The sequence below is a fragment of the Siphateles boraxobius genome, unplaced genomic scaffold (genome assembly GCF_051911475.1).
Source record: "Siphateles boraxobius isolate OS27281-9 unplaced genomic scaffold, OSU_SipBor_1 66, whole genome shotgun sequence".
Lineage (NCBI taxonomy): Eukaryota > Metazoa > Chordata > Actinopteri > Cypriniformes > Leuciscidae > Siphateles > Siphateles boraxobius.
This window is the reverse complement of record NW_027509193.1, coordinates 30,511,371-30,530,984: the sequence shown is the minus strand read 5'-3', so window position 1 is coordinate 30,530,984 and position 19,614 is coordinate 30,511,371. Positions and strand designations below refer to the sequence as shown.

At 36.9% G+C, this 19,614-nt stretch overlaps 1 protein-coding gene across 4 annotated transcripts in view; it reads right to left on the bottom strand.

The window, feature by feature from the left end:
* Window positions 1–10,731: 10,731 nt before the first annotated feature.
* The window catches only part of trip10a (thyroid hormone receptor interactor 10a), a 28,420-nt gene continuing 19,537 nt past the window's right edge, over window positions 10,732–19,614 (bottom strand). The window contains exons 10-16 of one of the 4 annotated variants that reach the window (XM_077213468.1): window positions 19,379–19,543; window positions 18,091–18,114; window positions 16,103–16,212; window positions 15,760–15,892; window positions 15,592–15,680; window positions 12,149–12,273; window positions 10,732–12,054 (exon numbers count right to left, since the gene is read on the bottom strand). In XM_077213468.1, the coding sequence (XP_077069583.1) occupies window positions 11,903–12,054; window positions 12,149–12,273; window positions 15,592–15,680; window positions 15,760–15,892; window positions 16,103–16,212; window positions 18,091–18,114; window positions 19,379–19,543 (798 nt within the window). In that variant the 3' untranslated portion in view covers window positions 10,732–11,902. The remainder of the gene's footprint in view (window positions 12,055–12,148; window positions 12,274–15,591; window positions 15,681–15,759; window positions 15,893–16,102; window positions 16,213–18,090; window positions 18,115–19,378; window positions 19,544–19,614) is intronic. The other 3 variants (XM_077213470.1, XM_077213469.1, XM_077213471.1) reach the window with 3 other exon arrangements.

Sequence of the window (19,614 nt, the reverse complement as noted above, 5' to 3'; positions counted from 1 at the left end):
GATCATATTTCTGCTGTTTAGTATATGTCATGTTAAATCAATATTTTGAGAGCTCATGTGCCATGTTTTATTGAAGTTCAAATCATTAGTCGTTTATAGATTATACACCAGAGTAATACATGAAACCTCCAGACTAGACGTATCAAAATTATACAGCAAAAAACATCATTAATCATTCCATTAACAGAATGCAGGTATTGCTTCCAAACAGATTTGGTTGTTATTCAATCTAAGTGTAAGTCATTCCTGCTGCATGAGACATTCAATAAACACAAACCTTGAGGCTATATATAGTTTACAGCACAAAAAAAACGTAGTTGCAAAACTTACAAATATCATTACACTGTGGCATTTTACTCTTCCTGACATGAACAAATTATTTTCTTAATAAGGAACTCAGTTTTGTTCATATTTATTAATTAATTAATTCACTCCTGATATATATTTTGAATTAGGTATTTTTCTTACACCATTTGGTAAAATGCATTTGGAACGCGCAAGTCTTACTTGATGTTTCTGGATTTAAACTTAAAACAAGATAAAAGTACTGATTAAGAAAATTATTTTTTGCAGTGTGTGTGTGAAGTGCCTTGACGAATGATAAGAAAATGAAATCAGTTGTTGTATGTCTATATGCGGAGTACAGAATAATCAAGAATAGTGGAGCTGATGTTTTATGCATTTCCTTTTATAAAGTGCTGGTCTTGCTCTCACCAGTGAAAGAGTGATGGTTCCAGCGATGGGGCGGCTTATCTTTGTGAAGAGCCTGTGCCCCACAAAGCCCTTGCATACCAGGGATCTATCAGTTTCAGCCAGGTTAGCACAGTGTTATGGTAAAACTGACCTTTAATGTGTTTTCGAGAGCAATGTCAAAGCATACAAATGAGGTAGTACACCGCCTGAGAGGCAAACAAAAGAGACACAATAAAAGCACAGCACAACACAATAAAACACAAAGAAATTAAAATATCATGTCGAGCTGTGAAAATTGATGCTTTAAGAGAATTGCAATTAAAAACCACTGCATATATGAAAAACTCAGGCCATTGGTTGACCCAATGTTACGGTGTCGTTTTGTGTGCGTTTGTTTGACTCAGGTGGCATTTACACGACACTATTTTCATATAAAAATACTTTTTCTAATAGGCCTACTTTTTATGCGTTTTGTCAGTTCATTTACATGACAGAGGTGTTTGGGGGGCCTGAAAACGCTAACTTTTTAAAAAATGGGATGCAAAGTGAAAGTTTTTGGAAACGATACCATTATCGTCTCCGTGTTAACTACAAAAATGCGAATTTGTGAAAACTGTGACATCATGCGCATGCGTATTACGTGTTCAGTCAATTGGCGCATAGTTTTTTTCCTTATATTTTATATATTTATATATAGTTATATATATATAGGCCTGTCGCGATAGTCAATAAATCAATTAATCACATGATAAAAAAAATTAGCTTGATCATTTTTTCTGGCCGAAATAGTTCCCATTTGCATGCTTGTTTGTTTTCCTCGTCTCTCTCTCTCTCTCTCTCTCTCTCTCTCTCTACCAAAGAGGCTGGATGACAACTCTCCGTGAACCCTCTTGTCAGTTGCATGAGGCTTGTTCGACTTGAACCGGCGCTGCAAAGACCGATCGGTTGATGACATCAAATACCGCGAGAGCGATTCAAAAGCATAAGGAGCCGTCTGCTCTCTAATCGCTCTCGCGGTACTTTGATGTCATAAACCGATCGGACTTTGCAGCGCCGGTTCAAGTCGAACAAGCCTATTGTCTTTTGTTTGGGGAGGCGGCACTTGTCAGTCACATGTCAGGGTTTCCCATACGTTCATTTATTTGTGTCGGCCCGCCACAATATCAACGCTGATCGCCACACATTGATATTTATTTATTGTTTTTGGTATTTATTCAAGTGCATTTTTTGTTAACAGAGACTGAGAGTCCATTGCTTTTGTTGTTTTTGGTTATTTTGTTCATTTATTGCGGATATTAAATTTTTTTCCGTTTTCAGTGTTAAATAGTCTTTAGAAATAAAAGTTTATTGATTTTTTAAAAGGAGTACCTGCATTATTATGCCATTATAATTTTTTTAGATGATTATCAATATTATCGTTTATCGCAATAATTTCTTGGAAAATTTATCGTTCAGCAAAATTTGTTATCGTGACAGGCCTATATATTGTATATATATATATCCTTAAATATATCAAAATTACGACATATGCTTTCAATGAAAAATGCGGAACAGTTAGTTCATGCGTTCACGACCTCAAGGCTAGATTATTATGATGCTATTAGGGGTGGTTGCCCTGCATGCATAATAAACAAACTACAGCTGGTCCAAAACACAGAAGCTAGAGTTCTGTCCAGAACCAGGAAGTATGACCATATTAGCTTGGTTCTGTCAACACTGCATTGTTGCACTATTAAACATCGTATAAATCCTATTTAAAATATTGCTGATTACTTACAAAGCACTAAATAGTTTAGCTCCCAGTACTTGAACGAGCTCTTAACGCATTATAGTCCTTTGCATCTATAGCGATCTCAAAATTCTGGCCAGTTGATAATACCTAGAATATCAAAACCTTTTCTTATTTAGCACCTAAACTTTGGAACAGTCTTCCCAACATTGTCCGGGAAGCAGACACAGTCGGTCTGTTTAGTTTATCCAGATCAGATGGTGGACTTGCGCCTAGAAACGACCACAACGCATCCCTGAAGTCTCAGCAGAGCTTGTGTCAACTAGACTCTCCCCTCTGAAGGCCTCATCAACATGACAGCCATCGGCACTGATCCTCAACAAACTCGTATCCATACCGACTCCGATCTTCAACAAGATGGAAATGGATAATATTCTTTAATGTTCCAATCCAGTCTGACCTGTAATGCTGCCTGAATCATAATCATACACTGTTCGTTCGTTGGCCAGAGGAGTACTGCCTAAGGAGAACCCTAATCGATCTGCCTGCATTGTCACCATTATATGAGAACTGAACTGAGCTGGACGATGACATCATGGTTTTCTCCAGAGTGGCTATATATATATAAATGAACTAAATTAAAAACTTTTTTATGTGACGCCATTTTCTTCTGGAAACAAACTTTGTTGCATTTTCCTGTTATCTCTGTAAAGTTGCTTTGAAACAATCTGCATTGTAAGAGGTGCTATATAAATAAAGGTGACTTGACTTGACTTACAAAGTGACATCGCCAACTACTGGCCTGGCATGAATAATACAGCTTTTCTAATCATTTTCGTGAATTCGTTTTAATGGGGATCGTTTTGACAATGTTGACTTCTGCACGCGAAAAACGCAAAAGAAAAACTTTTTTACGAATTTAGTACATCATTGTTGTGTAAACGTAGCCTACCATAAAATAGTCAAGAGGTGTGTTCAACTTGAAGTGGCGCTGCGCAGACCGATCAGTTGATCCAAATCCAATTCGTAGTGGACACGTTATTATTCCCCACAATCCAGTTCAGCGCAAACTACACCCAAAGCCGTTTTTAAAAGATTTTATTACTGATGTCAATTACCGTGCTGATTCCCTACACAACGCTCCAACAAATACCCTAATCTTAACATTGTTTGGGAAAACGCATCCACTAGATATTGGATTAAATCCAGTACATCATTGCAAAACAGTGGCTAGTTACATGTTTGACACCAGCAGCAGCTAATGGCAGCCAATAAAATAACTCTCTAATGTGAGTGCTTTAAAAGCCAGTGAAATCTGAATATTTGTTATTATGTAAGCAGTAAGGTACTAGAGGCCATGCTGTAAGCAATTGTGTATACAGTCAAGGCTGAAAGGCAACCCCTTTAGCCACGACACGCCTCAAGTAGCTTATTGGTTTTATTAAACAGTTACCATACAATACAAATATTAAAGCCGAAAATATGTGTATTCATATAGTGCTGGGTAGATTACTCATAAATTGTAGTCAGTGACTGATTCCAAATTACATGACACAATTGTAGTTAGTATTGCCCTAACTTATTAACTGAAAATCTCAGGAGGTACTTCAAGTAAATACATTAGGTTAAAGAGGTTGAGCTGACGAAAAAAATTGGGAATCGGTGCATTACATGTAAATATGAAATGATGAGAATTTATACAATTTAATGTGTATGAAAGACAAAAGCCTTCAAAAGTTATAGTAATAGGCCTACATGGTTAAATGACTCACTCTGTGATAATTCAAATAATAATTAATGTGTTAGTCAGGAGCTGATTAGATATGTTGCAATGTTAACACTTGTTAAAAGTGAAATGATTTCTGTAAATCCAGTGATCAAATGCCATGTGGGTCTCAGTTTTCATTGATAGTCACGTGACTAGTGGTTGGTCGTAGTGTGCACTTCCACAAAACTGGAAGACCTTCTGAACATAAGCTGTAGGCTTTTTTATAAAGGAAATTTTAAAATATAACAAACAAGTAGAATCAACAAACGATTTATGATGTATTGCCATTGTGAGAATAACATGTAGGCTAATCATGAAATCAATAGAAAAGTAACTGTAGTCTGATTAAAAGTAGGCTATTTTAAAATGAAATATAATCTAATTATGAGTAGGCCTACTTAATTTTTGGAATCTACCAGCACTGTTACTTTGCCCCCTCACAAACCAGGGCCACACGGTGCACAAGCTCTGTTTCTACAATTTATTAAATTAACCAATTAAACTAAAGTAGCCACAGATACACCGTCTCTAACATAAAAGTTAAAATCCAATTTTTAGAACAACATTAATTAATATTAATCCGGTAATTAATTAACGAATTTACCGCACCAAAAACCGAGACCATTACTGAAGATTCGCCGGCGCCACCATTGACCATTGGTTGCTGTCACTTGACTTCCAGTTACATGTGATTGGTTGCTGCTACGTTGGACAATACTGATTGGCTGGCACGAGGTGGCAGGTCCCTCCTAATTTGGCAGGGCTTCCGGCTGTCAATGGCAGCTACTTCCTGCTGCAAGCTGACGATTTTTTCGCTGAACCCCTGGGAAGCTAAGCTATTTCATAGACAGTAAAATAAATTTATTTCACTTCAGCTGTGGTAAAGTATGCAAACACAGCACGAGCGTCACTACGGGAAGCAAAAAGTGTCTGACTTCATGTCTACCTTTTCAGCTCCTCCACGCCTGTTTATGTTGCTAGGATGAGATCTATTTGCTGAAACGGAATTGACCAATCAGCATCAAGGACTAGAATCCGTTGCTATTTTGTATAAAACTTTACAAAATGTATATAACCATCATAGGCCAATTGTAATTCATTACATATTTCTTTAATAAAAGATCTGATTCTGCTGATTAGTTTGCTTAGTAGCAAACTTGAAGCTTGTTCTTGTTGCAACTCACAGAAAAGAAGAATTTTTTTGGGTCAGTATTTGTCCCTCATCAGCACAGCAATCTATTTCATTAATAAATGCGTGAAATGTCAATAAAAATACTACTGCATAATTACAGATCAGTTTAATGCTTCATTATGAAATCCATGCATGTAAAGTACATTTGTTAAGCAGTAAGCATGTGTCTGTTTATAGCAATGAAAGGGAAAATACTATGGTAGTCAGCCAACCTATTAATTAAGTTGTACCAAACAATTTTTTATATGTCAGAAAAGTAACAAAAGCGTATTTATTGAATAGGGCAGCCATTATCTTCCTTCTCAATACTTCAAAGTGGAGACAAATTCCACTTAAGTATGTGTTCTGACATAACGCAAGAGGAACGGCCCAGATAATTGGGTTAATTGCAAAAAGCATGCAATTAGCTGTAATTGAAGTAACCACTGTTGTATTCGAGTACTGACACACTGCTGAGAAATAGCTATCGTTGATCTATAACAATGTCTTCTAAAAACTGGAAGCAAGCAAGTTTTTGGTGCACATAAGGATAAAAAAGTACCTCATTTGTAAAATGAAATACTCTGCTGTATCTTTAATGCCGTGGGCCTAATTTCAATCATAAAGTGATTTCCCCTCCCCCAATTTCAATTATTTTACTTTAATAAAAGGTTAGATTTTTTTTTAAATATATATATATCATCATATTTATTTAAATATCAAAAGGATAAACAATGCAGATTTGTGTTTTTTTTACAGCCATCTTTGATCATATTTACCAAGGGAGCAAATAATTCTGACTAGCACTGTATAAAGGTTAAACAAATGTCATGTTTTAGGCAGGCAATGAGATGTAATTTCTAAAAAAACATCCTCAGGGCTATGGACATGAGGAAATAAAGAAATGGAGAAACAGGTATGTTCCCTGGTTTGTGTATCTGTCCCAAATAGCACACAAAAACAGAATGTTTCTGTCTCAAACAGCAGACTATGTTCAAAATAGTATTCCAAAGGTGCTCGGATATTTCAGGTGGATTTTTGAAGTCTGCATCCAGGTATGCTTTTTTTAGGTATTACCCACAATCCCCTGTGCAACAGAAGTGTTGGTAAGGTGATGATGACTGCAAAGCAAAGGCTGCCACACAAAATGTTTCAACCTAAAATAAATAATTAATTTAATTCAAGTAGTTCGCTTATATGCTAACATAAACAGTGTATTACATTGAAAGTTCCAAATACTGGGCACTTCTTCTGAGTTCCATTGAAGTCAGAATTTGTTACTTCTTGGAATAGTGCACAGGGGCCGGTTGCATAAACCGCTAAGAATTTTTTTTTCCCTTTTAGACAGTTCAAAACTTTTTTTGAGTCAGTTACGTAAAAACGTCTAATTTGATACCGAAAAGAAAGAAATTCTGTCACCATTTACTCACCCTCAAGTTGTTCCAAACCTATATGAGTTTCTTTCTTCTGCTGAACACAAAAGAAGATATTTAGAAAAATTCTTGGTAACCAGACAGTTGATGGACCCTTTGACTTCTATAATAGGAAAAATAATACGATGGAAGTCAACGGTTACCGTCAACTGTCTGGTTTCCAACGATTTTTCAAAAAATATATTTTTGGGTGAACTATCACTTTAAGACACTGTATATGTTTATATAACCATACAACCAATGTTTATATAACTGGGCCAGAGCACCACTTAGCCTAAAGTTTTAGGCTGCACAGTAAATTACAAACACCCTATTTTAAACAAATAAAATACCTAAATTAGGTAATGGTCTTACATTAGCTACATGATTACATAACCTAGAGACAGATGTAGAAGCTGTTGTTTTTTCCTCTTGATAATTGCCTACACCTACAAAACAAACACTAGATTTTCCTGTCAGATGTCAAAGATATCAGTATCCCACATCTGCCCTGAATGGGCTCAACTGTAGTTTTGGGGTAAAACCATAAATTTTCATATCAGAGATGGCTATTTTTAACAATATAACGCTGATACAGCCATATGCGAAAAACACACCTAATCCATAAATTCAAATAAAATGTATATTTAAATAACTGAGGTTAAGATCACAGCATTTTGGGGAATTCGGAGCTAGCTCGTTGTAGGGTAGACTGTGTACAGTTAGACACCTTAAAAGAGAAGTCCGGTCAATTTTAACATTGAGCTCATTTTTTGGAAATTTGGAGTGCTGTCAGTAGGCTACAGAGAACAACGACAAAAGTCGGTGTTGCCTACACCGTGTTATCCTCTTTATAAAAGTTGCACCCTGTTGACTTAAATGGAGCACGTTTTAAACCTGCTTTTAGCCTCTTAACATCATTGATGTGTCATTACAAGTGCACAGCCATGTGAGTGATTTTATTCAGAGTGAACACGGTGAATCTGACTGCAGTAGATGTGAAAGATATGAATAAAAGTGATGTTAATTCAGCCAGCTCGCATACCTGTATTTACTTCCTGTTTTCGGTCAAGTCCACAGTAGTCGAGTGTTGAGTGCGCGCATGCGATCATTGGTAACTAAGCAATGGTAATTTACCAATGATCGCGCGCGCGCGCGTTTGACATTCGACAATTATTATTCTGTCATAATTAGCTCAATGTTATTTTTTTACGAGTTTAATTTCGCATTATAATTACTTTAATCTCGAGAATGTTTTATTTTTTTATTATTGCATGGCCCTATAATCCTCTTACCTTATAATTATTTCGATAGATATCGAAAAAAAATAAATTCTAAGGTAAGACGTTCACTTCACCATGCACACTCCACAATGAATAGCTTATTATCCTTATGTGTTGTGACTGTTAAACGTAACTGGTATCATCACAAATTCATTCTGTGCCCTAAAAACTTGCATATTTCATTGTGTCATGCAAGGTCATTGCAAAATCTAGAGAAATGTGCCAGGTGGCCACCGGGGTAAGTTGAGACACACGTGTATAACTGTACCCCGCGATACAGTTCTATAACGAAACACGCTGTTTAGTTGTTCAGTGTTACGATAACAGGTTAAACGTCGTAATTAGCCAGCATATAGGACGCAAATGAAAATACAATTTGATGTGATATTTAAACTGTGTATTATTATGAATATAATAAATATATTTTTCATGTTTTATACATTTTAACCAGTGCTAATTAATTTAAATGGATGAATAAACAAACACATTGCCCAATTGTTATTTTCTTTATTTGTCTTTATTTATTATATTTGCAATGAACGGTTAGTTACCTTCACATCATTAGAAATGGGTGTCTCAACTGCACCACATATGGGCACATCTGAGACAAGGTTGAGACAAAAAGCACCTTATTTTTATTAGATAATATATATTGGAAAATATAAACTATGGGTATTATTGATTGATAATATCTTCGTCTACAAGCTAATGAAATGTCATGTGGAAATTCACTTCTTTTCAGTATCTATTTTTGTGTGAAAAATCAAAACGCAAAAAGTGCCTCAACTGTAGGCCTACTTGAGTAGCCTACTCAGTCTACCCTACATTTGTTTAGATTTGGCGCCATCTAGACCAGCACTGATACTGAACAAGATGAAGAAGCAGCAGGGATTCTTATATGATTCCGAAATCATTTTTATGAAACGCAAAATTCCCTCTCAATTCAGTAAATACATATACGAACACATCCAGGCCTTTTATATGCTGCTTCATCAAAGGCATTTTGGGCATTTGCATTGTTTTTGTTGATGCATTGTTTTTGTTAATGCAAGTATATTTTCTTTAATGTTTTGTGATTATATTCATAAAACGTTTAAGATTTTTAGTAATTTAATTGGAAGTAGCCTATTGCAAGTCGTTTACGTATGTGTTGCAAACCTACAGTTTGCGAAAAGGAGCTGGAGAAAGCATGATGAGTCCTTTAGCCACAGCTTATAATAATCAAAGCCGAGTCCGTGACTACTAACAGACACTGAATGCTTATAACGGTCTCAATGTAGGCTACAGCGAGTTGTCAAATAGCCTCTATAGATATCTGAGCACGGTTTGCTATCATATTTGGCAGCTATTCAGATTTGCACGTCTATCAAAAGATCCCTCTTGGCGTTTGTCAGTCATTTCCAACTACCTTAACTAATTTTAGTTGGACTTAAAGACGTGCCTGTTGTTGGGGGGGTTGTTTTGTTTTTTGGTATGTACATGGACAACAGTAGGCCTATTTCAAATCTGCAAACGTATGAGCGAAACTACGGTCCAGTTTCGATTTATTGTGCAACACTGCCACCAGTTGGAAACCTTCAATAAAACAATGAGCCACGAGAGGTCGTGATTATTTTACCAGTTAAAGATTTATTCTTTTGCACGACGTGAAATGGCTTTGTTAAATAATTACGTTTAATAATAAAGGCTAATTATCAATAAATAGATACAGTATGTATTAATTGTTATGATCAGAATAGAACAGGCCTAACCCTAGCCGCAAAATGCATAACTTTGTTGTTTACGGTTGCCACAATTGTGCGTAGCCTATAGGCCCTATTACCGGTTTTATGACTTGATTTATAAGTCAAATAAATAATACTGAGGGACATTTGATTATAATAATAAAAATTTCCAAAAAATAATTCACGACTCGAAGATAATTTTCTCCGTGTTTTACGACTAAAAACTGATCTGCTCTTTTTTCAATAGAAAATGTAAAACTTGTCTAAAGTTTTTATTTTTTTTATTTTTAGTATTTGTGTTTTTGTAATGATTTACTTTATGTAATATGATAATATAACTATTATCTTTAGGCACTTTATCCCAGTCTTGTTGGATTATTAATGTGATCATTAAGGACTCAGATCATCTAATTTGATTTCAGAAATTACCCATGTCAGCTCAAAGATTGTCACTCTCATCATTTACTCACCATCATGTTGTTTCAAACCTGTAGGGGTTTGGAACAAAAAAGTCTGTTGAACAAAAAATAAGAGATTTTGAAGAATGTCAATAACCAAATAGTTGATGGACCCCATTGACTTCCATAGTATTTAAGTCAATGGGGTTTACACAACTGGTTACCCATGTTCTTCAAAATTCTTGAAAAAAATCTTTTATTTATGTTCAGCAGAAGAGATAAACTCATACAGGTTTGGAACAACTTGAGGGTGAGTAGGCCTAAATGATGTTTATGTGAACTATCCCTTTAACAGGCTGCAATCTCCTATTACCAGCAGGCGGCACTTGTAAGCTATGAAAAACAATGGTATTATGATCATGTGGCCTCAATATGTGAAATCAATTTTTACTAATTGCAGCTAAAATCAAGAACTCATCTCAAAAGCAATATGGCTTGCTTAAAAATCCCTTTCAATTGAGAATTGCACCCAAAAACAAAACAAAACATCATGTCAATTGGGAAATGTGCTTGACATTTATAAAGACAATAAAATAAGTGTATTTTGAGTATGGTACACACACAAAGTTGAAGGCACCTTGACTTAGACAAACACTAACAGTTCTGCCTTGGATTCAATCAAAGACAAACAAAACAAATATTGAAATGAGACTTTAACCCTTGAATTTAGAACTCTATTCTTGACAATACAATCTTTATTCATCAAGAATAAAAAAAAACTAATAAGACAATAGTGGTGTTGTGATGCCTAAAATATATAAATAAACTAAATTTGCTTTTGATGCCTAAAATAGCTAGTACACTGTGCGTTGTTGATGATCATTGTCTGATCTATCTAATAGCAAATGTGTGCAGTTACCTCTTATATAAATGTGATTTACTGTTTATTTAATATACAAACACTTATTTATATACTCAATAAATTATATTATTTTATTGCAACAAACTATTTATTGTACTACATATCTTTAGATTTGAGAACTGTGGCTTTTCTCTGCAGATTATGAGACTTTGATTGTCATAATTTTGTACTGCTGCTGAGTACATCAACTGTTTGTTTATGGAGAGAGAAAAAAATGAGCCACTTTATATTACTTGGGCGCTCAGTATTTTCTATACACAGAAACGTTAGGTCTTATCGACTCGTAGATGTGACATTCATGTTACTGCACACTTACTGAAGCATATGCAACACTCACTGCTGTAAAATATCATTTTTGGACACTCAGATCTTTAAAGCAAATACTTCAAGTTAAAAACGTTGCATTTGAGCTGGACTTCTGCCTGCAGAGATAGTTACGCTTTCCGCTCCAGGTGCCAAATCACATCATCAAGGTGCAGATGGAAGATCTTCATGGAGGACAAGTTGAGTGGATCATGGCCAGACAAAATATCTCAGCACTGCTGATAGACTGCTTTTAAAAGTCACCATCAGACAGAGTCACCACAGGAACTGATGTGTCTGTTGAGCAATAGCTGCGAGTACATGGCACACTCCTGCATTGTTGTCCATGCAAAAAAAGGAGAAAAATCATTCCAACCTTCTCTACCTCATTCACTCACATAATACAAGCCGTGTTGGGACATAATGAGTGTTAATCTGAAGCTACTCATAGTGTTTGTTATAGTGCATCTCTGCTGCAGCGGGTGGAAAGGGGACGAGGTCATTTGTTAAGCGTGATGGTAGCATAAGAAGTCGGGATGTAGCCCTCGTCCCCGTTGTTCCGGCGCACCCGCGTCCACCCATCGCCCTTGTCCTCCTCCACTACGGACAGCACCTCTCCTTCCTGCATGGATATAGTTCCATCGCTGGAGCCTGTTGACAGATGGATGATGGTGGAGGTGAGTGTCAGAGGACAAGTGGTGGATATGATATTCACCAATGCTTGTGCGAAGCCATTTAATCCTACCTGGGAAATTGTAGAGCGCTGTGCATTGTCCAATAGGTGCGGCGAGTTCCTCTTCCTCAAAGTCGTCATCAAACTCGGTGTAGATGGCATGAGAAGGGTCCGTGTCATCTGAGAGAGCTCCAGGACTAAAAAGAGCACAGATTCAAATAATTGTTTAAATAAAAGACTGCTGGCATATTCCCATTTATTGATATCTCTGTGTATCCACATTACTAAGTAATTTGAGTAAAACAAGAGAAGTGAAGCTACAAGAACTCAATGCCTTATTACAAACATTTAAGAGGATATAATTATGAGGAATAAAATGCTCCTTAATAATTTGGGAAGAGCTTGCTCTACTATGAAAACATACTATTACTGTCAAAACACATCATTTCTTTCTTAGTGCCCAGATGACTGGGGTGTAAAAACGACTCACTCTGTAATAAAGCAAAATTATGACTTCAACATCACAAAGTAATAATAATAATAATAATAATAATAATAATAATAATAACAACAAGAGAGCGAGAAAGAAACTAAAGAAAAAAAAGTACTAACATTTCATTTTTTTAATGTAATATCAAAAGAATAACCCAATTAATCATGCCCCTGATGCATAAAATTACATCATAATACCAAAATATAAAAATTATTGCAGACTGGATACAAGATCCACTATACAATATATTGACTTCTAAAGCTTGTCTTTTCCAATTGTGTTATATCTTTATTATTTAGGGAATTTTTCTTTAGTTAATTTTTTTTTTTTTAATTAATACAGTGAAATCATGTCCAACATATTGCTACCACATTGCACTCTTGTGTGCTGTTGTCAAGTCAAGGACACAAATGATAATGAGTTGATTAAACATATAATGGAAGAAAGCAGAAGGATAACAACAGGAATTTATAGGAAACATGTTGATAACACTGGTCAGTGTTTTAACAAATTGTCTGCTTTAGAGACAAAAATGTGCTATTTATTATATAATTTGATGTGCTAAATTAAAATATGACAATTAAAACAACTGGCTACTGTTTTTTTTTTTTTTTACACCTCTGTGTATTTTGTAGATAGTACCCGTCACCTGTCCTGTTTATGTAACCCTTTAAAAATCCCCAAAGGGTTATATAAATCAAATTTATTATGAAACAAAATGTAAAAAAAAAAAAGATGAACACAGATTAGTCCTAATCAGTGTCTACTCTGCTCTTCTTGGCTTGCCTCTTGTATTCATTAAATAGAGCATCTCTTTGTCACTGTCCAGCAATTGTCTGCCAGCATTGATGGGCTCCATTACAAGTTATCTGCCATGTTCACACAGATACGAGGCATCTCTGCTCACTTTGGCTAACAGAAATGTGCACCTTTGCAAAATCAAACACTGACACATAAGCGAGCAAGGCACTGTATGACAGGGGTGCAGCCTTGCATAGAGTTTAGCTTCAATTGTAATAAAACAGGTGTGTTTTATCCAGCTCATAGTCCTTCAGGCTTATTTGAACTACAGAATTGCGTATTGAAACTAAACTCTGTAGGGATGTGGACCTTCAGGAATTGAGTTCTGTACGTCTGCTGTATGATTGCAAGAGCTGACATAGGGCAATTTGTTCAGCGGAGTGATCTTTATGATTTCATCATCCATGAATTCTAGGAATAACAGCTGTGTCTGAAATCGGGGCCTTAAATGGGGCACTATTTGAGGGGAAAGCCATATGTATTGGTGTACACACATACACACCGCAATGACGAGTACACAACCGATGTACACTCAATGGCTAGAGAATACCCATAATGCACTGTGAGAGATTCGTGCGCCGAATGAATTACATCTTCTGATCAGAAGATGGCACCTGCAGATAAATCATCCATCCATTTTCCAAAACGCTAGTCCAATGTGGCTACAGCGTAATATCACACAGGTGTAAATTAATGTTTAATTGATTACCAAATTGTTTAATTATGGTTTATAAATAGTTGTTTCCATGACAGAGTTGACGTTTCATCTTACTATTGGAGCTGCCAGTTTGCTAAGTTTTAAATAATTATTAAACAGCAATCACAAACTATTCAAAAGCGACAGCCTTTCCGGCGCACTAAGTGTCCGAATTTACAAACTCATTTTCATTCACTCCTTCAAGTAAATTATATTAGTGGACTAATGTAGGGAATAGTGAATGAGAGTTTAGGGGGCGATTTCATATCATGTATGACACAATACCAGCTTCAGGTGGCGTCATTTATTGTTTTGCCTATAAAGCAAGTACTGTCCGAACTCAGTCATATTCATAGATCCAGTCAAAGATGTATTTTAGTCATTTCTGGTTTAAAATGAGATCCCTTCCCTTTATTACTCACTTACCCTCTGCCATTCCCAAGTCAAGGTCGTATATACTAACCCAATAGCATATCTTGAAAACTAGAGCCAATCAACAATTTTAAGCATTGTTTTCGTTCTCAGTGACCCAGAATTAATTAAGTTTGACTACATTAATTTCAAGAGCATTTTGGTTGTAGACCATTTTAATATTCCAATAGCTGTTAAGCAAAAGAAAGAAAAAAAAACTTTTCAGAAGCATTAAAGTGATACTTTACCCAAAACTGAAAACTCTGTCATCACTTATTCACCCTCAAGTTGTTCCAACCTGCATGGGTTTCTTTCTTCTGTTCAACACAAAAGAAGATAATTTAAAGAATGTATTTAACCTGACAGTTGATGGCCCCATTGACTTCCATAGTAGGAAAAAATTATACTATGGAAGTCAATGGGGTCCATCAACTGTTTGATTACCAACATTCTTCAAAATATCTTCTTTTGTGTTGAGCAGAAGAAACAAACCCATACCGGTTGGAACAACTTGAGGGTGAATAAGTGATGATAGAGTTTTCATTTTTGGGTGAAGTATCACTTTAAAGGGTCATCGGATGCCCATTTTCCACAATTTGGTATGATTCTTTTCTTTCATGTAAAGTTTGTAACATACTCAGGTTAAAATTCCTCAATGGTTGTGCAAAACAACACCCATTTCGGTGCATGTCCCTTTAAATGGTAATGAGCAACTGCTCACCCCACCCCTCTCCTACATGGGGGGTGTCGACACAGACACTTAAAGTGCTGCCTTGGTGGACGGTGGACAGCATACAAATGGCTGAGGGCGGAAATATGCTAATACGGGACAGTCCATCAGAGGTCGTGGGTGGAGCATGACCAATATGACATCATATTGCTCAGAAAATCCAAACGGCTTGATTATTGAGAGTGTTTAGGCTTTTTGAGTATTTAAAAAAAAAAAAAAAAAAAAAGGGAGTGAATGGATTTTTTTTATTGTATGGTGATTGTGTCCAATGACACATTTATATGCAAACACCATATAAAAGTGCATTTTGCATCCGATGACCTCTTTAATCCGAATACACACCATAATCAGAAATAAAATAATCTTGTTGAAATAAAACTGACCTGCTGGGGTTGTGAGCACCATTGTTGTTCAGAGAGTGAGTGGAGTATCGTATCGAGTCTCCCCGGCCCCCTGCTTCTGCAAGCCAGGACTACAACAAACCAAGACGTGAGTGTGCTGAGAGAGTCTTTATGCGGATAAAGATTTACAGACAGCATTAAAACTGAAACCTCATATTTGTTGAGATCTCCTCGCAGTCTTTCCATGTTTTGTGCCGTCTGAGTGATCTGAGGTGCCAAACTGGCAGGATCTCCCATCTGAGGGTTTTTTTCATATACATCTTTCATTTTACCCAGAGCCTCACTGCAGAGAGATATAAATATATTTATTTAAGATAGAAAGAGACTGATCGTAAAAGACAAAAAACAAACAGACACGGTTACTCGTGGCACTCAACACCACTGATTCCTCAGAGACCTGAAGAGCTTAGTAAACAAAGCCCAGACCCCGGTAACCCTGAGGATTCAGCTGTGGCCGGTTGCCATAGAGATGGTTGTCGGAGAGGCGACTCACGTCTGATCCATTTCCTTCTGCAGCTCCTTGCTGATGTCATCGATCTTCTGCTGCAAGCGTTTCCTGCGCTGCTCAGGAGGAAGATGGGTGAAGCCCTCCGTGTCCACAGGCTGAGGAGAGATGGATCGGGGGAGATAGTGTCACTCACAGAGATTCACGTCAACACACAACCCCACCAACACCACAAGATAAGCCGTGAAAGACGTGAACCAGAGACCCAACAGTAAGAGTTCAGGTTTGCAGTAGCAAAAGATGTAATGTAGCAATTCATCACAAGGGTAATTACACCGCCTGTTACAATTGTTCCACTACATGCTGTATGCTTTGACGAGATTTTGGCAACACATTTTTCATTTATGTCAAGAAAGACATGCTTAAATGGGTGTTAAGCAGTTTTACTCAAAAGAATGTTCTGGGTTAAATAAAACTAGCTTTTTGAACAGAATGTGTGACATGCTGTCGACTATTCTGTAAAGGAATAGTGACCGGAGGGGTTTAAAGGCAGAGTTGTGAAGCTAATATTTATTTTAACACAGTTACATGAAATATATTTAGCAGGGCTGTCAAGCGATTACATTTTTTTAAACGAATGAATCACACAATGTGGCATTAATTAATCGCTAATTAATCGTACGTCAAATTTGGCTGAGAAATTACCCCCATAAGATAATTTAAAGTCAGAATTGTGTTAAATAGCACAATATCAAATAGACATTACAAAAAGTAGCTTTAGAAAAATTATTTTATTTGATTGAACAGAATTTATTAGACAAACGTTTAGGCTTCAACGGCCACGAGCGTGAGTAAATGATAACAGGATTTTAATTTTCAGGTGAACTATACCTTTGATGGGGTTTTTATTAAAATGTTAACTGAAATATTTTTTTAATGAAATGATACCCTATGTAAGAAACTAAAACTGCCTGTAGCTGGCAGTAAATGTCTAAATGAGCAAGTCATTGATTCATTCAAACAGCTGATTCATTCAGGAATTAAGCAAGTGGCTTAATGCACTTGAAAGTTTGGGCTTTTTACGCATACACTATATGCATACAGTGCATGACGTAGATTTTATCATCAGTATATATACACACACACACGTGTATGTGCAAAGCTAGATTTTTCTAACCTGCACATACGTGCATCTTGACTTTTTGGGGGATTAATTAGGCTTGCTGTTTCACGGTCAAAAAAGAAACAGATGAGACAGAATACAATAACAGCAACTTTAGTTTTAACAAGTACACAAGACGGTCATAGCCTTTGGAGATAGAAGTTACAGTCAAATAGCACAGACACTGGACAAGGACGAAACTTTCTGTTGTGCATGTGTAGAGCGCCTGTGCTAGACATATTTTAAAGTTGGATATTACTTAGAGCAGACGGGTTTAATAGCAGCACTAGTCTAATGTTAGTTGAATGAAGTTGAATGTAATGGCTACACTATCAAAAAACACGACAGTATCATATTTTTAGATTTTATTCACAGTGCAGTAGACTTGCCCCATAGACCTCCTCCAAAAGTGTATTGCCGTTTTCAATTGTTTTTACAAACCCGAGGGAGAGATGATGTCAATAGGGTATAGATCTAATTTAACCAGGAATATTCCTTTGAGCAACCCCTCTATGCATTTAAACCACGTGCATAGATTTATCAATGCAACTTTAAAACATGTCCAATATATTACACCATAACAGCCTGGCTTAAGCATCAATGCATAGATTATGTGTTTATATGTATTTGTGTTGCAGTGTCTCACCCTGGAATGGCTTGTCACGGTTTAAGAGCCATGATATAGAGTGTACTGTGATTAAGCCCAGGGGCTTCTGTGCCTTTTACTGAGAATGGCCATCTCTACAATAGTGAATGATAAAAAAATCTGTAGATGTAGAGGTGGTCATATGTGAAAATCCTCAGAAGCAGAAAAAAAATCCAATAAAGACAGAGGAAGTGAAATATACATGTATACGGTAAGTACGGCCCATACCATTTTAAGCTTCTCTGGAGCAAACTAAGAAAGAGAGAAATAAACAGACAGTGCTTTATAAGCTGGCATCACACTAGTCATTTTTTTTCTTCTGATTCTTAGTCTCTCATGCTGGTCACTTCACTTTTGTCTAGTTCTGCATCTTACAAAAAAGCAGCTCTGAACGCAGTGAGAAACGCTGATTTCAGATCTTAAGCTTTTGCGTGACCTGCTTCTTGTAGGAACCCTGAAGTATCATGCAATATCATGAAACATGATTGTATTAGCACAGCCCTAATAAATGTGCATAACCAATAAGCTCTGATTCAACAACTGACATGCTTCTGCACTGCTCAAATCTCATCCAAACAGCATAAAATTGCTGACCATTGTCGACCGTGATAGTGTAAACATGCATTTTTGGCATTCGCCCTGAACTTACATGGGCAACAAAATAGGAAAGAAAAGGCATTTTATTTAAATTTACATTTATTCATTTAGCTGACGCTTTTATCCAAAGCGACTTACAATTGCTATATTTCAGAGGTCGCACGCCTCTGGAGCAACTAGGGGTTAAGTGTCTTACTAAGGGACACATTGGTGTCTCGCAGTGGATTCGAACCCGGGTCTCTCACACCAAAGGCATGTGTCTTATCCACTGGGCCATCACCACCCAATAACTTTTATTTAAATTAAGTCACGTTTTCACATAAGCTGACAAGTTATGCTGGAAAAAAAGCTCCAGAGGGACAAACACACAATCACACTCACTCAAAGGACAAAGTTACTCTGTGAAGTGCATTCTAATTCAGTCTTTGCACTGTTCTTATTTCAGCAAGCTTCATGTTGATTTGATGCCAATATGGGATGTTGAAAATGGGAATGAGAAAGAAATATCCGAGGCAGTCGTATTATTTGCCACCAAACTTTCATTCTTAAATCACTGAGCGTGAAAGTCTCACTGCCAGAAGAGGTGAGATTACAGCCACAGCATTCGGTAGGTGACATCTCCTACTGTTATCAGTTCTTTCGAGTTGGCTAGTTGTGATGTCAGCCTTATCTACAACTCAGTAGGTGTTATAAGAGGAGTTATACTAGAAGAGTGTGGTAGGAATAGGTGAAAAGTTGGTGCTGTTGTGGTTGAAGATGAGTGGTGAAAGAGCTGTGATTTCTACTTCAATTCATGTGCATGTGACCACTACTCAGACCCAGATCAATCTAGTGCTGCTGAACGCCTTAAAAAGAAGTGGCAAAAACAGCAGCACACAGGTGTAGCAAAGTTGCTTGATCCCTGACCGGTCACACTCACCGTTCTCTTGAGGGTCCGGAAGGAAGAGATTCGGGGTTTGACTGTCTTATTGATTTCCTTCAAACAGTACGACAGGGGGTCCCGGCCAAACTTTGGGGAAGGGGGTCCGTTAGCGGGCGAGGGGGTGGGGGGTGTGGAGAAAGGACTGAGCGAGGACGAGGGAAGCTGGGACAGACACCAGGCACAAACCCAGAGGACAGGACGGCAGGAGAGGGACAGGGAGAAGGGTAAAAACA